Below are 14,216 nucleotides of genomic sequence, written 5' to 3' on the forward strand. Positions count from 1 at the left end.
CATATCTGGAGATGTATAGCGGAAGATTATAACTGCTAGGCAGATAATTATCTTTGTGAACATGAGTTGTGAATACAGATCACCGTCTCAGTCAGCCAATGGATGGAAAGCCTACCCTGCTCTCTTTCTGGGGCTCTCAATAATACATTTATATCCGCTGTTTCTCTCAATGTCCCACCTCATGAGTTTAGGTTGATTGACAATGTGACAAAACAAAAACCTTTTTCTTTGCAATCCTACCAGAAGCAGCAGTGGTTTCATATAGTTTGTATGACACTTTGCCCTTCACAGATGTAAACGAGGTTAAATTCTGCCTGCAGTATGTCAACTTTTGTCACTCAAAAGATATTTAACTGTTGACATTGTCAGAGAGGATCAGTGCAGTCTTGACATGTCGTCCTCTCTCCCTTTCTCTCTCTCTCCCTCTCCCCTTCTCTGTGTCTCTCTCCCGCTTTATTTCCATCTCTCACTCCGTCTTTGATGCTGAAGGCTCGGAGACACAGGATTTTGAGTTCTTTAAGAATTCTAAAAAAGTATTCAGTTTTGAGATTACATTCAATTGTGATCACCAGCCCAGCAGGGGATAGGAGGGCTGCTTGGTTCAGGGGATAGGAGGGCTGCTTGGTTCAGGGGATAGGAGGGCTGCTTGGTTCAGGGGATAGGAGGGCTGCTTGGTTCAGGGGATAGGAGGGCTGCTTGGTTCAGGGGATAGGAGGGCTGCTTGGTTCAGGGGATAGGAGGGCTGCTTGGTTCAGGGGATAGGAGGGCTGCTTATTAGGAGCTCTGATGTATTAGCTACTTGTTGATGTGTTGTGTGAGACGTCTCACATGTGCGATACATCGTAAAGAGTTTTTACACATTAAAACATCCCACATGCTGTCAAAACAAAACGATGTTAGGAACAAAACTATTGTTCTAGTCTTGTCTTAAACTTATACTAAGAGGTGCTTGGAGAAAATTATTGGGGGAGAAAGTAGCTCCCTGCAGAAACAGGGATTGTTATGAGTATCAGCCATACAAACTGCCCTGGGCATTTTTCTCCAAAGTTGGGTGAGGACACCTAAGATGGGATCTATTGATGTTGCCAGTAACAGGGTAATCTGGCCATAAGCTATAATCAATAGATGGTCTGCTCTAAAAATAGAATGTGATCAACAAGAGACGTACACAGTCGAACTGTGAACAGTAGTGTGTTTCACCTCAATCAGCATCTCAGAAGATTTAGCTTCCCCCTTTAATTTATCTTCAAGATAAATACATCCACACTCCACATGAACCGCACCACTTTTACCCCCCACCCCATCATCCCTCCATCCATACCTTTCTATGATAAATCCGTCTCATGGCTGGTAGAGACCTCTAAACCAATACGGAGCCTCTCTGGGGATCTAATCAGATCACAGGGGTTAATAACATTCCACATGGTTACCTACAAGCCCTAAGACTAAAGGGTTCAGGGAGCAGGGTTCCACATCGCTAATAATCACTATTTCCCCAGCCAGGCCTCCCAGGTATTGAGTTGAGCACACCCCCACCCTCCTCTCTTTTTGCCCTCAGAACAGCCTCAATTGGTCGGGGCATGGACTCTACAGGGTGTCGAATGCGTTCCACAGGGATGCTGGCCCATGTTGACTCCAATACTTCCCACAGTTGGGTCAAGTTGGTTGGATGTCCTTTGGGTGGTGGACCATTCTTGATATATCCGGGAAACTGTTGAGAGTGAAAACCCCAGCAGCGTTGCAGTTCTTAACCCAAACCGGTGCGCCTGGCACCTACTACCATACCCTGTTCAAAGGCACTTAAATCTTTTGTCTTGCCCATTCACCCTCTAAATGGCACACACACACAATCCATGTCTCAATTGTCTCAAGGCTAAAAAATCCTTCTTTAACCTGTCTCCTCCCCTTCATCTACACTGATTGAAGTGGATTTAACAAATTACATCAATAACTGATTATAGCTTTCACATTGATTCACCTGGTCAGTCTGTCATGGAAAGAGTAGGAGTTCCTAATGTTTTGTACACTCAGTGTACAGCCTTTTTTTTAACCAGGAAAGGTCCCTTGAGGCTGAAACTTTCATTGCCAGGTAGACCTGGTACATCTGCCTCTTCGAAGCATCAGTGGCAGTTATTTATAGATATAAATCGATGACAGCAGAAACTAGCACCCCAGAAGACATTAGAGACAAAGGGCCCTACTTTAAAGTGATTAGAAGGAGAGCTGTTAGGAGCCCAGTACCACACCGGATGATAAGGTGTGTCAGTCTGATTGTGTTTGATAGAATCAAGAAAATAGGACAAATTCCACTGAGAACAGCACTGTCAGCTACACTCATGGTCTCAGTCAGAATGTCTTAAAATACATCCTTTCAAGTAGGAGGGGGCTTAGATGTGCCACTTGCTTTGTGTTGGGATCATTTTTCAATTTTTAGGTCGAAACACATCCAGTCACAAACGGGGGTGATATAATCATACTGGAATCAGAATCAGTAGTACAACAGCATGAGATGTGTATTAAATACTCCAGATTAAGACTCTTCTGTGTTTCTGAGTTGGTTGATCTGTGTTAAAATACAAAGCCCATAACTGTGGTTGCAGCCCACGGGACGCAACAGAAATAGATGCCATTCACAATGCTGTGTTGTTCTCTCTCCTCTTCTCGCTCTTTATTTATCTCTCCCCTCCTTTTTACACATCTTGAATCATGTAGGTATGGGACAAAAATAACAGTGAATTATCACTGGATTTACAAAGCAGAAAGCAGTTTGTTTCCCTCCACATGAATACATCTAAGATTATAAAAAGAATGCCACATTTGAAACTAATAAACCTGGCTTTGATACATGGGCTACAACCTATACCCTGACAGAGACCAAATGCTTAATTGGGAGTCTGTGTACAATATGCAACCAGGCAACCTGCCCACATTATGTTTGCTATTGTCTGTTTGGGGCCTCCATGGCCAACCCTTCAGTCCACAACCATACCACCAAAAACCTCTGCCTATAGGGGCCGAAAGTGTGAAACTTACGGAGGTTGTTGGCCCTTGTGTCATAGTTCTGTGCGTGCATGCCGAGGGTGTCCTCCCCCTGGAACTGCTCACCTGGACAACCGACCTGTAACACACTCTGGACAGCCCTGTGTGAGAAAGATAGAACAAGAGAGATTGCCATTTACCCAGATGTAAAAAATTGAAAAGAAAGAAATATGTCCTATGAAGAACTGTGCATAATGCTTGATTTCATGCCAACGCTGCACAGTTGTGTGCACAGAGCAGCTAGTTCAAGATGATCACATAATATCAAATATTGCATCTCTGCTTCCATATAAAGCAACATTTTCATATGAATTTGTTAATTTGACTGTTTGAGTGAGCGGGTTCCACATTAATTAGAAAAATATAAAATTCTGTGAATAAATAAGACATTTTCATAAAGAAGACGAATAGGACCTATTGATGCATTGTTAGAGAAGATCTCCAAATAAAGGAATAGCATGCGCATGTTGCGGAGCGGAGAGCATGTGGCTATCCACTGCAAGAGACACACGCCCCCGCGCTCTCTGCGAATGAATCAGGCTAGCAGCCCACACAGGTGATGACATTATGCAATCTAGTCCAATTAATAAACTGTCGATGACAGCTACTTTCTATCCATTGAAGAAGCGTGTATTGTGCGCGTAAAAGTCATTGATTGGTTCATTTGTATTATAATGTTAACAAAAAACAAGTTTAGATGATATCCTCGCTTTCTTATTTCAGCGACAACGCTATTAGAATGAGTTAGCCTATCGTAGTTTGCCAATATAAACCTGGCAAGCGTGAGGCTAGAACCCAAGAGTCAAATATTATTGTGGCGTGCGCTCTAGCCTACATGTGAGCACCAAGCAAGCTCCTTGAAAACATGCACAACAAAGAAGATCGCGGCGCGTTCAACAGTAGCAGAACCCCAGAAACCCACCTAGTCATATTCTCTCTCTGGGGTCGGTGCGCCTTTTCCAGGCCGAGTTTGGTGAATATCCCAACAAGTGCCATGATAGCCACTACTCCACAGATGATATACACGATTAAATTAGTTTTATCTTTGGTAGGGTCGTGCCGAAGGTCGTTTTTCTTAAACGGGGTTTGACCTGTCATCATCCACACCGGAGTGTCGTAGTTTTTACAGGTGCTCTGATCCAACCGCGAGGTCTTGTAGGAGCAGCAGAACCGAAAGCCACAGGTGCCGCAGCAGTACAGATAATCGCCCGTTTTACAAACGAACGGCGGGTCCCACTGGCCCATCACATCGTAGTACCCCCGGCACCTGTCCTCCGTGTGCGGGGGCTCCGAGAAGCCTGCACCCTCGTCCTCCCTGGATCCGTTGCACGTCGTCATCATGACAAAGCCCTCCAGTTGTCCTGGTTCTCCGTCCGCCTTGCAGACCAGCGCCATAACTTTGACCAACAAGTAACCCAGTATAAAGTATTTGCCCCTCATTGTGCTGTCCTTCCACCCCTTCCTGTCAGCTTCTCTAGCGCATGTAAGAAGAGACTCGAAGAAGAAGAGCGCACAGTCTTGGTATTATAAAAGTCCAGAAACATATATCCAATTTAGAGAACACTACCGTAACACTAATCCGTGTTGGTGAGCGTTTTCACGAATGTTCTCGTCATCCATGAAGGTATAGAAAATCATTCGGTTATTTTTTCAAAATAAAACGTTGAATGTATATGGATATTGTCCTCCTCAGAATTGTTCCTCAGAGCACAATCTCTCTACAGGTGTTCTTAGAAAATTATTTCCATTACGTTATCAAAACTAGGCTACTTCAATTTTCAAACCCATCAGCGCGGTTGCACGCATTGGAGTCGGTGGAGATAGAACTGCACAAGCTATTTGAGCGCGAGTGAGCAAATCAGACCTGAGATGGGAGAGAGCATGGTGCGCAAAGAGAGTAGGAGAGGAGGGGAGGAGGAGGCATTCCGACGAAGAGAGAGAGATTACATTAATCTGTTGTTAAACATGACTGTGAATCTGTGACAGCCCAAAACGCACATTAGGAAATATGGGTCGAGTTGTGCTGCCGAGCAATTCATTTTTTTCTCATAATTTGTGCACGGACAAAATATGGTCACGGATGCAGACATTCCGGTTATGGTAACTTCCAAATGAGATTAGAGAGAGCGTTATAGGGTGGTTGTTTTGCCAGCATGAGTAGCATAGGCTACACAATTTAAAAAAAATGGGTAGGCTAATGAAATTAAGTAGGGTATATACTTCTATTCACTGGACTGAATAATGGTCCACACATACAATGGTGTCGTTCCAAGCACAGTGTAATCATACCCAGAGAAGTTTTTATATTCATCACTAAATGCTATTTTCTATGCCTGAAAAAAGTTCTGCCGATGTAGTCTTTTTCCTTTAGGAATTCATTCCCTTATATTGTATGTAATTCATATGTACCATAGGCTATCACATTCCACGCAATGTCTTTCACCTGATTAAAGTTCACCTCATCTTAAAAAAAAATACTGTGCAGAACCATGGTGGTCTATATTAGGGCAAATTACCGTCTTTCTGGTCGAGCTGTCCATGGTGCTGAAATTATTTTGCTCAAAAAGTCGCACTGTCCATGGACCTGATAGCCAACTCCCCAACACTAAACCAGGCTAAATAAGTCGATGGGAGAAACCGACAGAGCTGGGGGAGACAGAAATAGCGTGTGCAAGAGCTAGTTTAGAATTATAATGAAGAAGTTCATACATGCTCTCGTGGTGATTGCCATTGGGATATATGCGGAGAAAGTCAAGATACAACCGCAGATGTAGCTACTGCTGCAAAACAAAAATGATGGTCAGTCCTATCTGGGGTCGTGGGACATCCCTACCCTAACCTTAACCCACAGAAGCTCTTACCAAGGATCATTTTCATTTTTTATTTAACGTTTTAAGACCCCTTAAAGTATTAAAAATATATTTTTAAATATTTGTTTTTTTGGCTTTACCGCTATTAGCTCACACAAACGCATTGAATAACACGTGAATGACATGGAACAACTAAAAACATCTAAAGGAAGTTAGTTAGTTCTGAAGTGTCTGTCCTATATCTGAGAGCAGTGGAGATTTTAGCATGTAAATCTTGGTGGGGGAAAAAATTAATGTTTGGGATGGATGCCAGCAAAGCCACTACACAACACTAAACAATACATTAATTGCACTATAATGGTGACAAACGGTGTCCACAAACTGTTAGGGCCTACATAAAGATGTCCCAACAGCAGTCCCAACACCTTACCACTGCTACACCTGGCTTTCAGCGGAGCCTTGTCTGGCAGCGAAACAATTCATTCAGCCTCATTTACTGCCTAATAAACATAGCTGATATGGCTGACTTGCTTAAACAAATGTGGTTTCTACTGACAATTGACAAACTATGCCATACAGGGACGACAAGCGGATAAGAGGCAATCTGTCATTTCGATTAAGACATTAATGAGCGAGCTAGGACGGGCGTAGTCAATATAACGATTTGTTCAGCACTTTTGAAATGTACAATGACAGAATTCAGAACATGGGCCGTTCTTACAGTGTTCTCCCTGTACACCAAGTCAGAACCGTAGGATAAATAAAGGAGGCCTATAAGCAGATACAGCAGATAAAGCAGATACAGCAGATTTCATATCAGAGAGAAATAATAATGAAAGCAACAATGAAAGCTTTTACAATATTCGATGATTACATTTCTCAAAAACAGGTTATAGTCTACATGTGCACCATCAAGTCAGAACAGTAGGCAAAATTAAGAGGTGAAAATAGACCAAATTATTAGGGTGAGACACATGGGCTACTAACAGTTTACTACACAACATACACTTAGCTAAGAAAGTGTATGTACTACAGTATACATATCTCCCTGACATGTTACATAATTTATGCAGCAGCATACAAGACATTTTTGGACTCACCTTGTTGTGCTATGCTCACAGAAAGGTGGCGCGGCAGTCCTTCGTGGGCACATTTTGTCATCAAACTTCGTCAAAGTGAGATTCTCCGGATTTATAGTGATTTCAAGACAACTGGGAACCTGGAGGAAAAAAAAGTTTAATCATGATGATGTCAGTGATCTTCAGGTCGTAGCTCTAGAAAGAGGCCAGAGTTCCCAATTTACAATTCAGAGTTGGATGAAAGTTCAAAACATATTTTCCCAGTTGTAGCTCGTTTTTTCCTGAGATCCCAGTTGTCTTGAACTCACTAAAGTCAGATTTTTCAGTTCTGACTTAACAGTTGTTTTGAGCGCAGCACAAATCATGCTTCATTGACAGCATGGTCAATGTTGAATGTTTATCATTTTAAACTAGGAATATAGACCCTTAATCTTAGACTTGGGACCACACAGCCATTCCACTGAATAGCAGGCCAGTGATTGTTTTGCAATGCTTGCAGTTAGCCACTGATTCCTTCCAAACCACTCAATGTTGAATTTGCGATTTCCAACTTGTTGTGTAATGTTTATGTCCAATAGTCAATGAGCACCGATACGTTTTATTTATAATTTCTCTTAATTATTTCTCTTCATATGACAAGAATTATATAGGATTTGCCACTAGATTGTCGACTTAATTCATGATGATGACTGCTAGCTAAGATTTTGAAAGTATGACGTTGACATGATCAGTCCAATCAAAGCTACTGTATATATAATGGGATATGATGTCATTTTATCTGTGTCCAATGACCTTGAAACATATTGGATGGACACTTCTAATGTAACTCTATGGCAGCACCCAAGGGGCTTGAATTTTTGAGCTCTACACTTAGACTAGGCAGTGACGTAGTGTCCCCATGAGTGACAGAACACTGAGCCAATCACGGCGCAACGCTCCGTATTTTCTGCTGGCTTGCCACAGCACCACAGAAAGCACTGAGCTAGACTGAAACACCTGCATTTTGGAGCTGCCTTACTCAAGAAAACAAAAAAGAGACCATGTTTGCTTTATTAAATAAATTATATATATATATATATATATTACATCGTTTTTGAAAACTGATATGTGACACATATTAATGCCAAAATAACATGCAAAACAGACAAGCTCCAAAAAATATATAATTATTTAAATTTTTACTAAAAATGTGGGGCTCAAACAGGTGGAGCTCTGCCCCACATGCCCTGAATGACGGGTCGCCACTGTCTGAAAGATATAAGAAAGATCAGGAAACATTTTTTTACATGTATTTAACCCCATATTTTTGGCACTAAACAGTTTAAGCCATGTCTAAGCCTAAGGGTTCTACTAAGCTATATGGAATTGTTTTAAGAATGTCATACAAAGGATCAATTTGCTAGTATCAAAAAAAAAAAAAAAAAAAAGGATTTGATTCAACATTTTGTTTGGCCTTACTGCTATGAGCCCATACAAACGCATTGAATAACAGATTCACTACATGGGACAACAGATCCCCCCCCAAAAAAGAAAAAGAAAGATCAGGAAGTATTTGTTATGTTTTTATTTTTACGTGTATTTAACCCATTCTTTTTCTTTGTCATTAAACAGTCTCCATATATACTTCCATTAATTTGTTCGACTGGTACCGGGGGACCTTCAGACGAGTCTTGTGAGGCCTGTGGGCATCCTAGAGCAAAGAAACATGTAAGTGTTCCTGCGAGTCTCACCTTTACACAGAGGGGCCATATTAGTGTTAAGGCCAAACTGTTTGGACGCTACAGACAGAAATCGGCAGATCGGCTGTACCGAGTTCAGACGAGTCCCAATACGCTTGTAGGGGTCGTAGAGTTTACCTAACCATTACGCGTACCTAACCATGTTCAACTTCAAGGGGTAGGGACGTCCCAAGGATTCCGGATAGCACCGATCCAAAAGTTATATGCAGCCAGGCACAGATAATAGATAGCTGATGTAGTCGATTTAAGATGAGCGAGGAGTCTACGGGCTTAATCCAAAATGTGTTGCTTGTTTAATTATTTAATATGAATTGCATCATTCAAGTCACGAGTGTGTCGGAAGTTGATGGGTTTATTGATCCCCTCGCCACTGTCTGGAAGTCACCCTCGTCAGCAACAAGGGGATGTTGTAGACATTTTAGAACTAGGCGGGGCTTCCGGCTTTACGTTTGGTATTCACCGTACGTAACTAGCTACACGGACTAATCTCAAGAGTCAGTTAATTATTGACAAAATAGGATCAACATCAAGCCATAAGAATACGAACGTTAACCTGTGAGGGACAAGTGAAGCCATGGCTGAAGCCGAGGATATTTTTCTTAGAGCTAAACAGCGGAACTTCACTGGACTGACCGAAGGTAGCTAATGTTAGTTAGTTGGCTAGCTGTAGTTAGTTAACTGTACAGGCTGACTAACATCCATCTGTTTTAAAATGTTGTATTCCTGACTGGTTAATGTAAAGGATACATAGTTACGAATATGAATGCTAAATTAACCCATCGAGTAACCCAACTAGCTAGCTATCTGTGCTACACGTGAACGACTTTCCCGAGACGTGTCATGTTGTTTACAAAAATTGCTGTTTAGCCTTTTGCCATTTACTCTGCTTTTCCGAGATGAGTGCCAGAACAACACTTCTCATCTGTTCGAATCTGCTCAGCTATAAACTAGCCTTTTCATCAATTCAGTCAAATAATACTTTCAACTCATGAAATATAGCTAGCCCTTGATTTTGAAGATTGATTTACAAATGCCTAACGTTAGCTGTAAATGTGAGTTGCATTATTGCCGTTTACCTTATCATAACCCCAAAACGCGTCTCTGCCCAAATGCAATGGCCTATTACACGTGTTATGTTGTATGGAAGACTTAGTAAACACATTATGAATACCTCAGTCTTTTTTTTTTATTATATAGGCCTATTTTAGGATTGGCTGGTGATAGGAAATCAGTCACTGTCTATTGTAGACCTTTGACCAGTGAACCGACTGGGCTGAATGGCTCCATTTCTGGCCAAGCTTACAGACTGAGGAATTTGATTGTTTAACAACTAATCAGATTCACAGACGGTCTCTTCCTCTCACAGCCTAGCCCATTCATAGACACTAATAGCCCTTGATCATGTCACTCAGTTCCATACATTACACATAAGTGATTGTGTAATGACTCCAACACCATCATTAAGTTTGCCGATGACACAACAGTGGTAGGCCTGATCACCGACAATGACGAGACAGACTATAGGGAGGAGGTCAGAGACCTGACCGTCTGGTGCAAGGACAACAACCTCTCCCTCAACGTGATCAAGACAAAGGAGATGATTGTAGACTACAGGAATTGGAGAACTGAGCACGCCCCTATTCTCATGGACGGGGCTGTAGTGGAGCAGGTTGAGAGCTTCAAGTTCCTTGGCGTCCACATCACCAACAAACTAACATGGTCCAAGCACACCAAGACTGTCGTGATGAGGGCACGACAAAACCTATTCCCCCTCAGGAGGCTGAAAATATTTGGCATGGGTCCTCAGATCCTCAGAAGGTTCTACAGCTGCACCATCGAGAGCATCGTGACGGATTTCATCACTGCCTGGTATGGCAACAGCTTGGCCTCTGACCGCAAGGCACTACAGAGGGTAGTGCGTACGGCTCAGTACATCACCGGGGCCCAGCTTCCTGCCATCCAGGACCTCTATACCAGGCGGTGTCAGAGGAAGGCCCTAAAAATTGTCAGACTCCAGCCACCTTTGCCATAGACTGTTCTCTCTGCTACCGCACAGCAAGCAGTACCGGAGCGCCAAGTCTAGGTCCAAGAGGCTTCTAAACAGCTTCTACCCCCAAGCCATAAGACTCCTGAACATCTAATCAAATGGCTACCCAGATTATTTGCATTCCCCCCCCTTTTTATGCTGCTGCTACTCTCTGCTGTTATCTATGCATAGTCACTTTAATAACTCTACCTACATGTATAAAATTTGATTTGATTTGGACGAAGGCGTCTTCTGTACGGGGGTGTTTTGTTAAGAGCCCATATGCGCAATCTGAACATTAACGTGTCTCTTGCTGTATGGTTTTGGAAGCATAAGGACCTTATCTTTCATATCAGAGAGAAATAATAATTAAGAAAAGGTTAAATTGATACACACCATGATAAAGTTAGGGTTAGTGTTCCCACACTGCCATGTCTCCATGTTACAGCACTTACGGAAGACAGACAGATGGAAGACAGAGATGAAAACCTGCGCTAATTAGCTATCGAGTGTGCTCGCACACATGTGTAAGCGTAACTGGGTGGAAAGTGTAGTTCTTTGCTCGAGGCACACACAGCCATATGGATCTGTGCAAACCTGCTACAGTAAGTGTAACTTTTTAATTTGAAAGATTCTTTCTCGCTGATATGAGAGTTACGTTCTTTAAACTGTATTTCAAGCGATGATTGACGTTTCTAAATGTTAAAACATAGCTTCGGGATTGTAGTTCACATGGTCTCCCCCGGTAAGCAGCGTTTATAGCTGAGAACCCTTGGGATGAGGCAGAATGCCTTGGGTTCTCGAGAGCAACTCACAATTTTATCTCTACAAACTTTTTTGTTTTTCAGCACCACAAACGGATGGTGAAATTAATAGGTTTTTCTCTTCAAATGAGAATTCAACAAAAGGTCCATATTTCATTTTTAAATTATTTTTTAAAGGCCCTCCACTTTAATCGTGAATTATGATTAGTATTGTTTGAATGCACCATCTGTCAGATGAGAAATCTCTCAGATTTATATTTGAAGTGAAGCTCGCTCAGCGCAGCCGCACAAAGCTGCGTGTACTTATCGGCTTTCATGGGAGCTTTGGCTACTCTTTTTCAATTCCTTTTTTAAAATAAATAGTTCACACAGCAGCGACTCCTGAGACACACACACTACTGTAAAGTTTGTGTTAACAAAGATACCAGGCTTTTTCTCAGAGAGAGTCAAAGCTAGGCTGGTGTAAAAGCCTTACAAATCATGTATGTCTCATGAGTCGGTAAAAAAAGGGGGGGCCTTAACCTTTTTAAATGTCTAGTTATGGGAGGAAACAGTTAGCGTGAAACCTAGTTAGAATATACATGTTTCCAATTGGTGGTGGAGAGATTATATATAATATTGATAATATAAGACCAATATTCTCACGGTATGGTATGGATTATTATTTGACCCTGTTGGTCATCTATGAATGTTTGTTCTTCAAGATGTTCAGTCTGGCCTTAATGGCCATGTACTCTAATCTCCACCCGGCACAGAACAGAAGAGGACTGGCCACCCCTCATAGCCTGGTTCCTCTCTAGGTTTCTTCCTAAATTCCTGCCTTTCTAGGGAGTTTTTCCTAGCCACCGTGCTTCTACATCTGCATTGCTTGCAGTTTGGGGTTTTAGGGTGGGTTTCTGTATAAGCAATTTGGGACATCTGATGCAAAACGGGCTTTATAAATATATTTGACTGATTTGATTGGTACAGAAGACTGATGCAAGTTGTATTGCAGAATAAGCCTTAGCATAAGTATTTTGCTGAATTGTAAAAGTTCACAGCCCGGTCAGGAAAGTTTTCAACCTATGTAATGTACCAAAGCAGCATCCTGTCTTCAGTGATGATGATATGAACATAACCTTAGACTGAAAATTGTAGTTAAAATGTGTTTGTATTTTCTTTACCTTTGATCCTTCCAAATAGCCTGCTACTTCCCATGTCATGATGGTGCATTTATAGCCATAAAGTAAGACGTCTAATTTGTGTTGTGTTTAATACATCTGATGTTAATGTTAACCATAGGAGCAGGGAATGTTCCCCATTATTTTCTAAATGAAGATACAAAGAGCAAAGTAAAAGCTCTTGCACTGTTGTTCCCAGTACTGGGATTCTCAAGCTTTCATTCGCTGCACAAGCTTCTCTGGAGGAGAGAATGAACATAAACTCATTTGGGAGAGAAATGCATGTTAAACATTGAAGATCCTGATGAACAAGGAAGTCCCGCTGTGTACGGCTGTGTGAGTGAGAGAGAGAGAGTATATTGTACTGTGTGTGTATAAAGCATATAGCTACTTTTTGAGCTGAGCTCAAAGTGAGTGAAGCAATACAGAGTAGAGAGAGCATTTGTTTGTCTTTCCTCTTATATAATATAATTTCATGAAATCACAAGTCCAATACAGCAAATGAAAGATAAACATCTTGTGAATCCAGCCAACATGTCCGATTTTTGTTTTACAGCGAAAACACAACATATATTTATGTTAGCTCACCACCATATCCAAAAAAACACAGCCATTTTTTCACAGCAAAGATCGCTTTCACAAAACCCACAAAGAGATAAAATTAATCACTAACCTTTGAACAACTTCATCAGATGACAGTCATATGACATCATGTTATACAATACATGTATGTTTTGTTCGATAATGTGCATATTTATAGCCAGAAATCGTGGTTTCTGTTCAGAAATGGCTCCAAAATAGCGAGAGTATTTACAGATAGCCACGTGAAATACAGAAATACTCATCATAAAACTTTGATAAAGATACATGTTTAACATATAATTAAAGATACACTGGTTCTTAATGCAACCGCTGTGTTAGATTTATAAAAATAACTTCAGTAAAAAGCACAGCATGCAATAATCTGAGACGACTCTCCGCCATGTTGGAGTCAACAGAAATACGAAATTACATCATAAATATTCCCTTTGATGATCTTTCATCAGAATGCAGTGCCAGGAATCCTAGTTCCACAATAAATCGTTGTTTTGTTTTATAATGTCCATTACTTCTGTCGAATTAGCAACTTTGGTTAGCATGTGTAGTTCACGTGTCCATCCAAATTTACGCTAATGAACGAAAACTTCAAAAAGTGATATTACAAATCGAATAAACTGGTCAAACTCAGTTGAGAATCAATCTTCAGGATGTTTTTATCATATATATCCAATAACGCCCCAAACGGAGCATTTCTTAATATCTATATAACCGATAGCAAGGAAGGACATCACATGCGCAGTGTGCGTAGCCAAGAACTGGCAATATGCCTGACCAGTCACTCCAATGGCTCTCATCCGGTCCCACATCAAGCTAGACGCTTCATTCCACGTTCTACTGCCTGTTGACATCTAGTGGAAGGCGTATGAAGTGCATACAGATCCATAAATATAGGAGAATTGAATAGGCGATGCCTTTCACAGCGACCCATTTCAGAATTTTTGGAAGTTTGCCTGCCATATGAGTTCTGTTTTACTCACAGATATAATTCAAACAGTTTTA

General features: G+C 41.4%; 2 protein-coding genes across 3 annotated transcripts in view; one reads left to right on the forward strand and one right to left on the reverse strand.

Moving 5' to 3' along the window:
* The window catches only part of LOC139571325 (protein pygopus-like), a 69,580-nt gene extending 64,663 nt beyond the window's left edge, over positions 1-4,917 (reverse strand). Inside the window, exons 1-2 of the mRNA XM_071394101.1 lie at positions 3,962-4,917; positions 3,034-3,140 (exon numbers count right to left, since the gene is read on the reverse strand). Coding sequence (XP_071250202.1) covers positions 3,034-3,140; positions 3,962-4,479 — 625 coding nt within the window. The 5' untranslated portion in view covers positions 4,480-4,917. The remainder of the gene's footprint in view (positions 1-3,033; positions 3,141-3,961) is intronic.
* A 4,112-nt stretch (positions 4,918-9,029) lies between these two features.
* LOC139571326 (serine/threonine-protein phosphatase CPPED1-like) overlaps positions 9,030-14,216 on the forward strand; it is a 40,451-nt gene continuing 35,264 nt past the window's right edge. Inside the window, exon 1 of one of the 2 annotated variants that reach the window (XM_071394103.1) lies at positions 9,030-9,305. In XM_071394103.1, the coding sequence (XP_071250204.1) occupies positions 9,242-9,305 (64 nt within the window). In that variant the 5' untranslated portion in view covers positions 9,030-9,241. The remainder of the gene's footprint in view (positions 9,306-14,216) is intronic. The other variant, XM_071394102.1, reaches the window with a different exon arrangement.

The sequence above is a fragment of the Salvelinus alpinus genome, chromosome 3 (genome assembly GCF_045679555.1).
Source record: "Salvelinus alpinus chromosome 3, SLU_Salpinus.1, whole genome shotgun sequence".
Classification (NCBI taxonomy): Eukaryota; Metazoa; Chordata; class Actinopteri; order Salmoniformes; family Salmonidae; genus Salvelinus; species Salvelinus alpinus.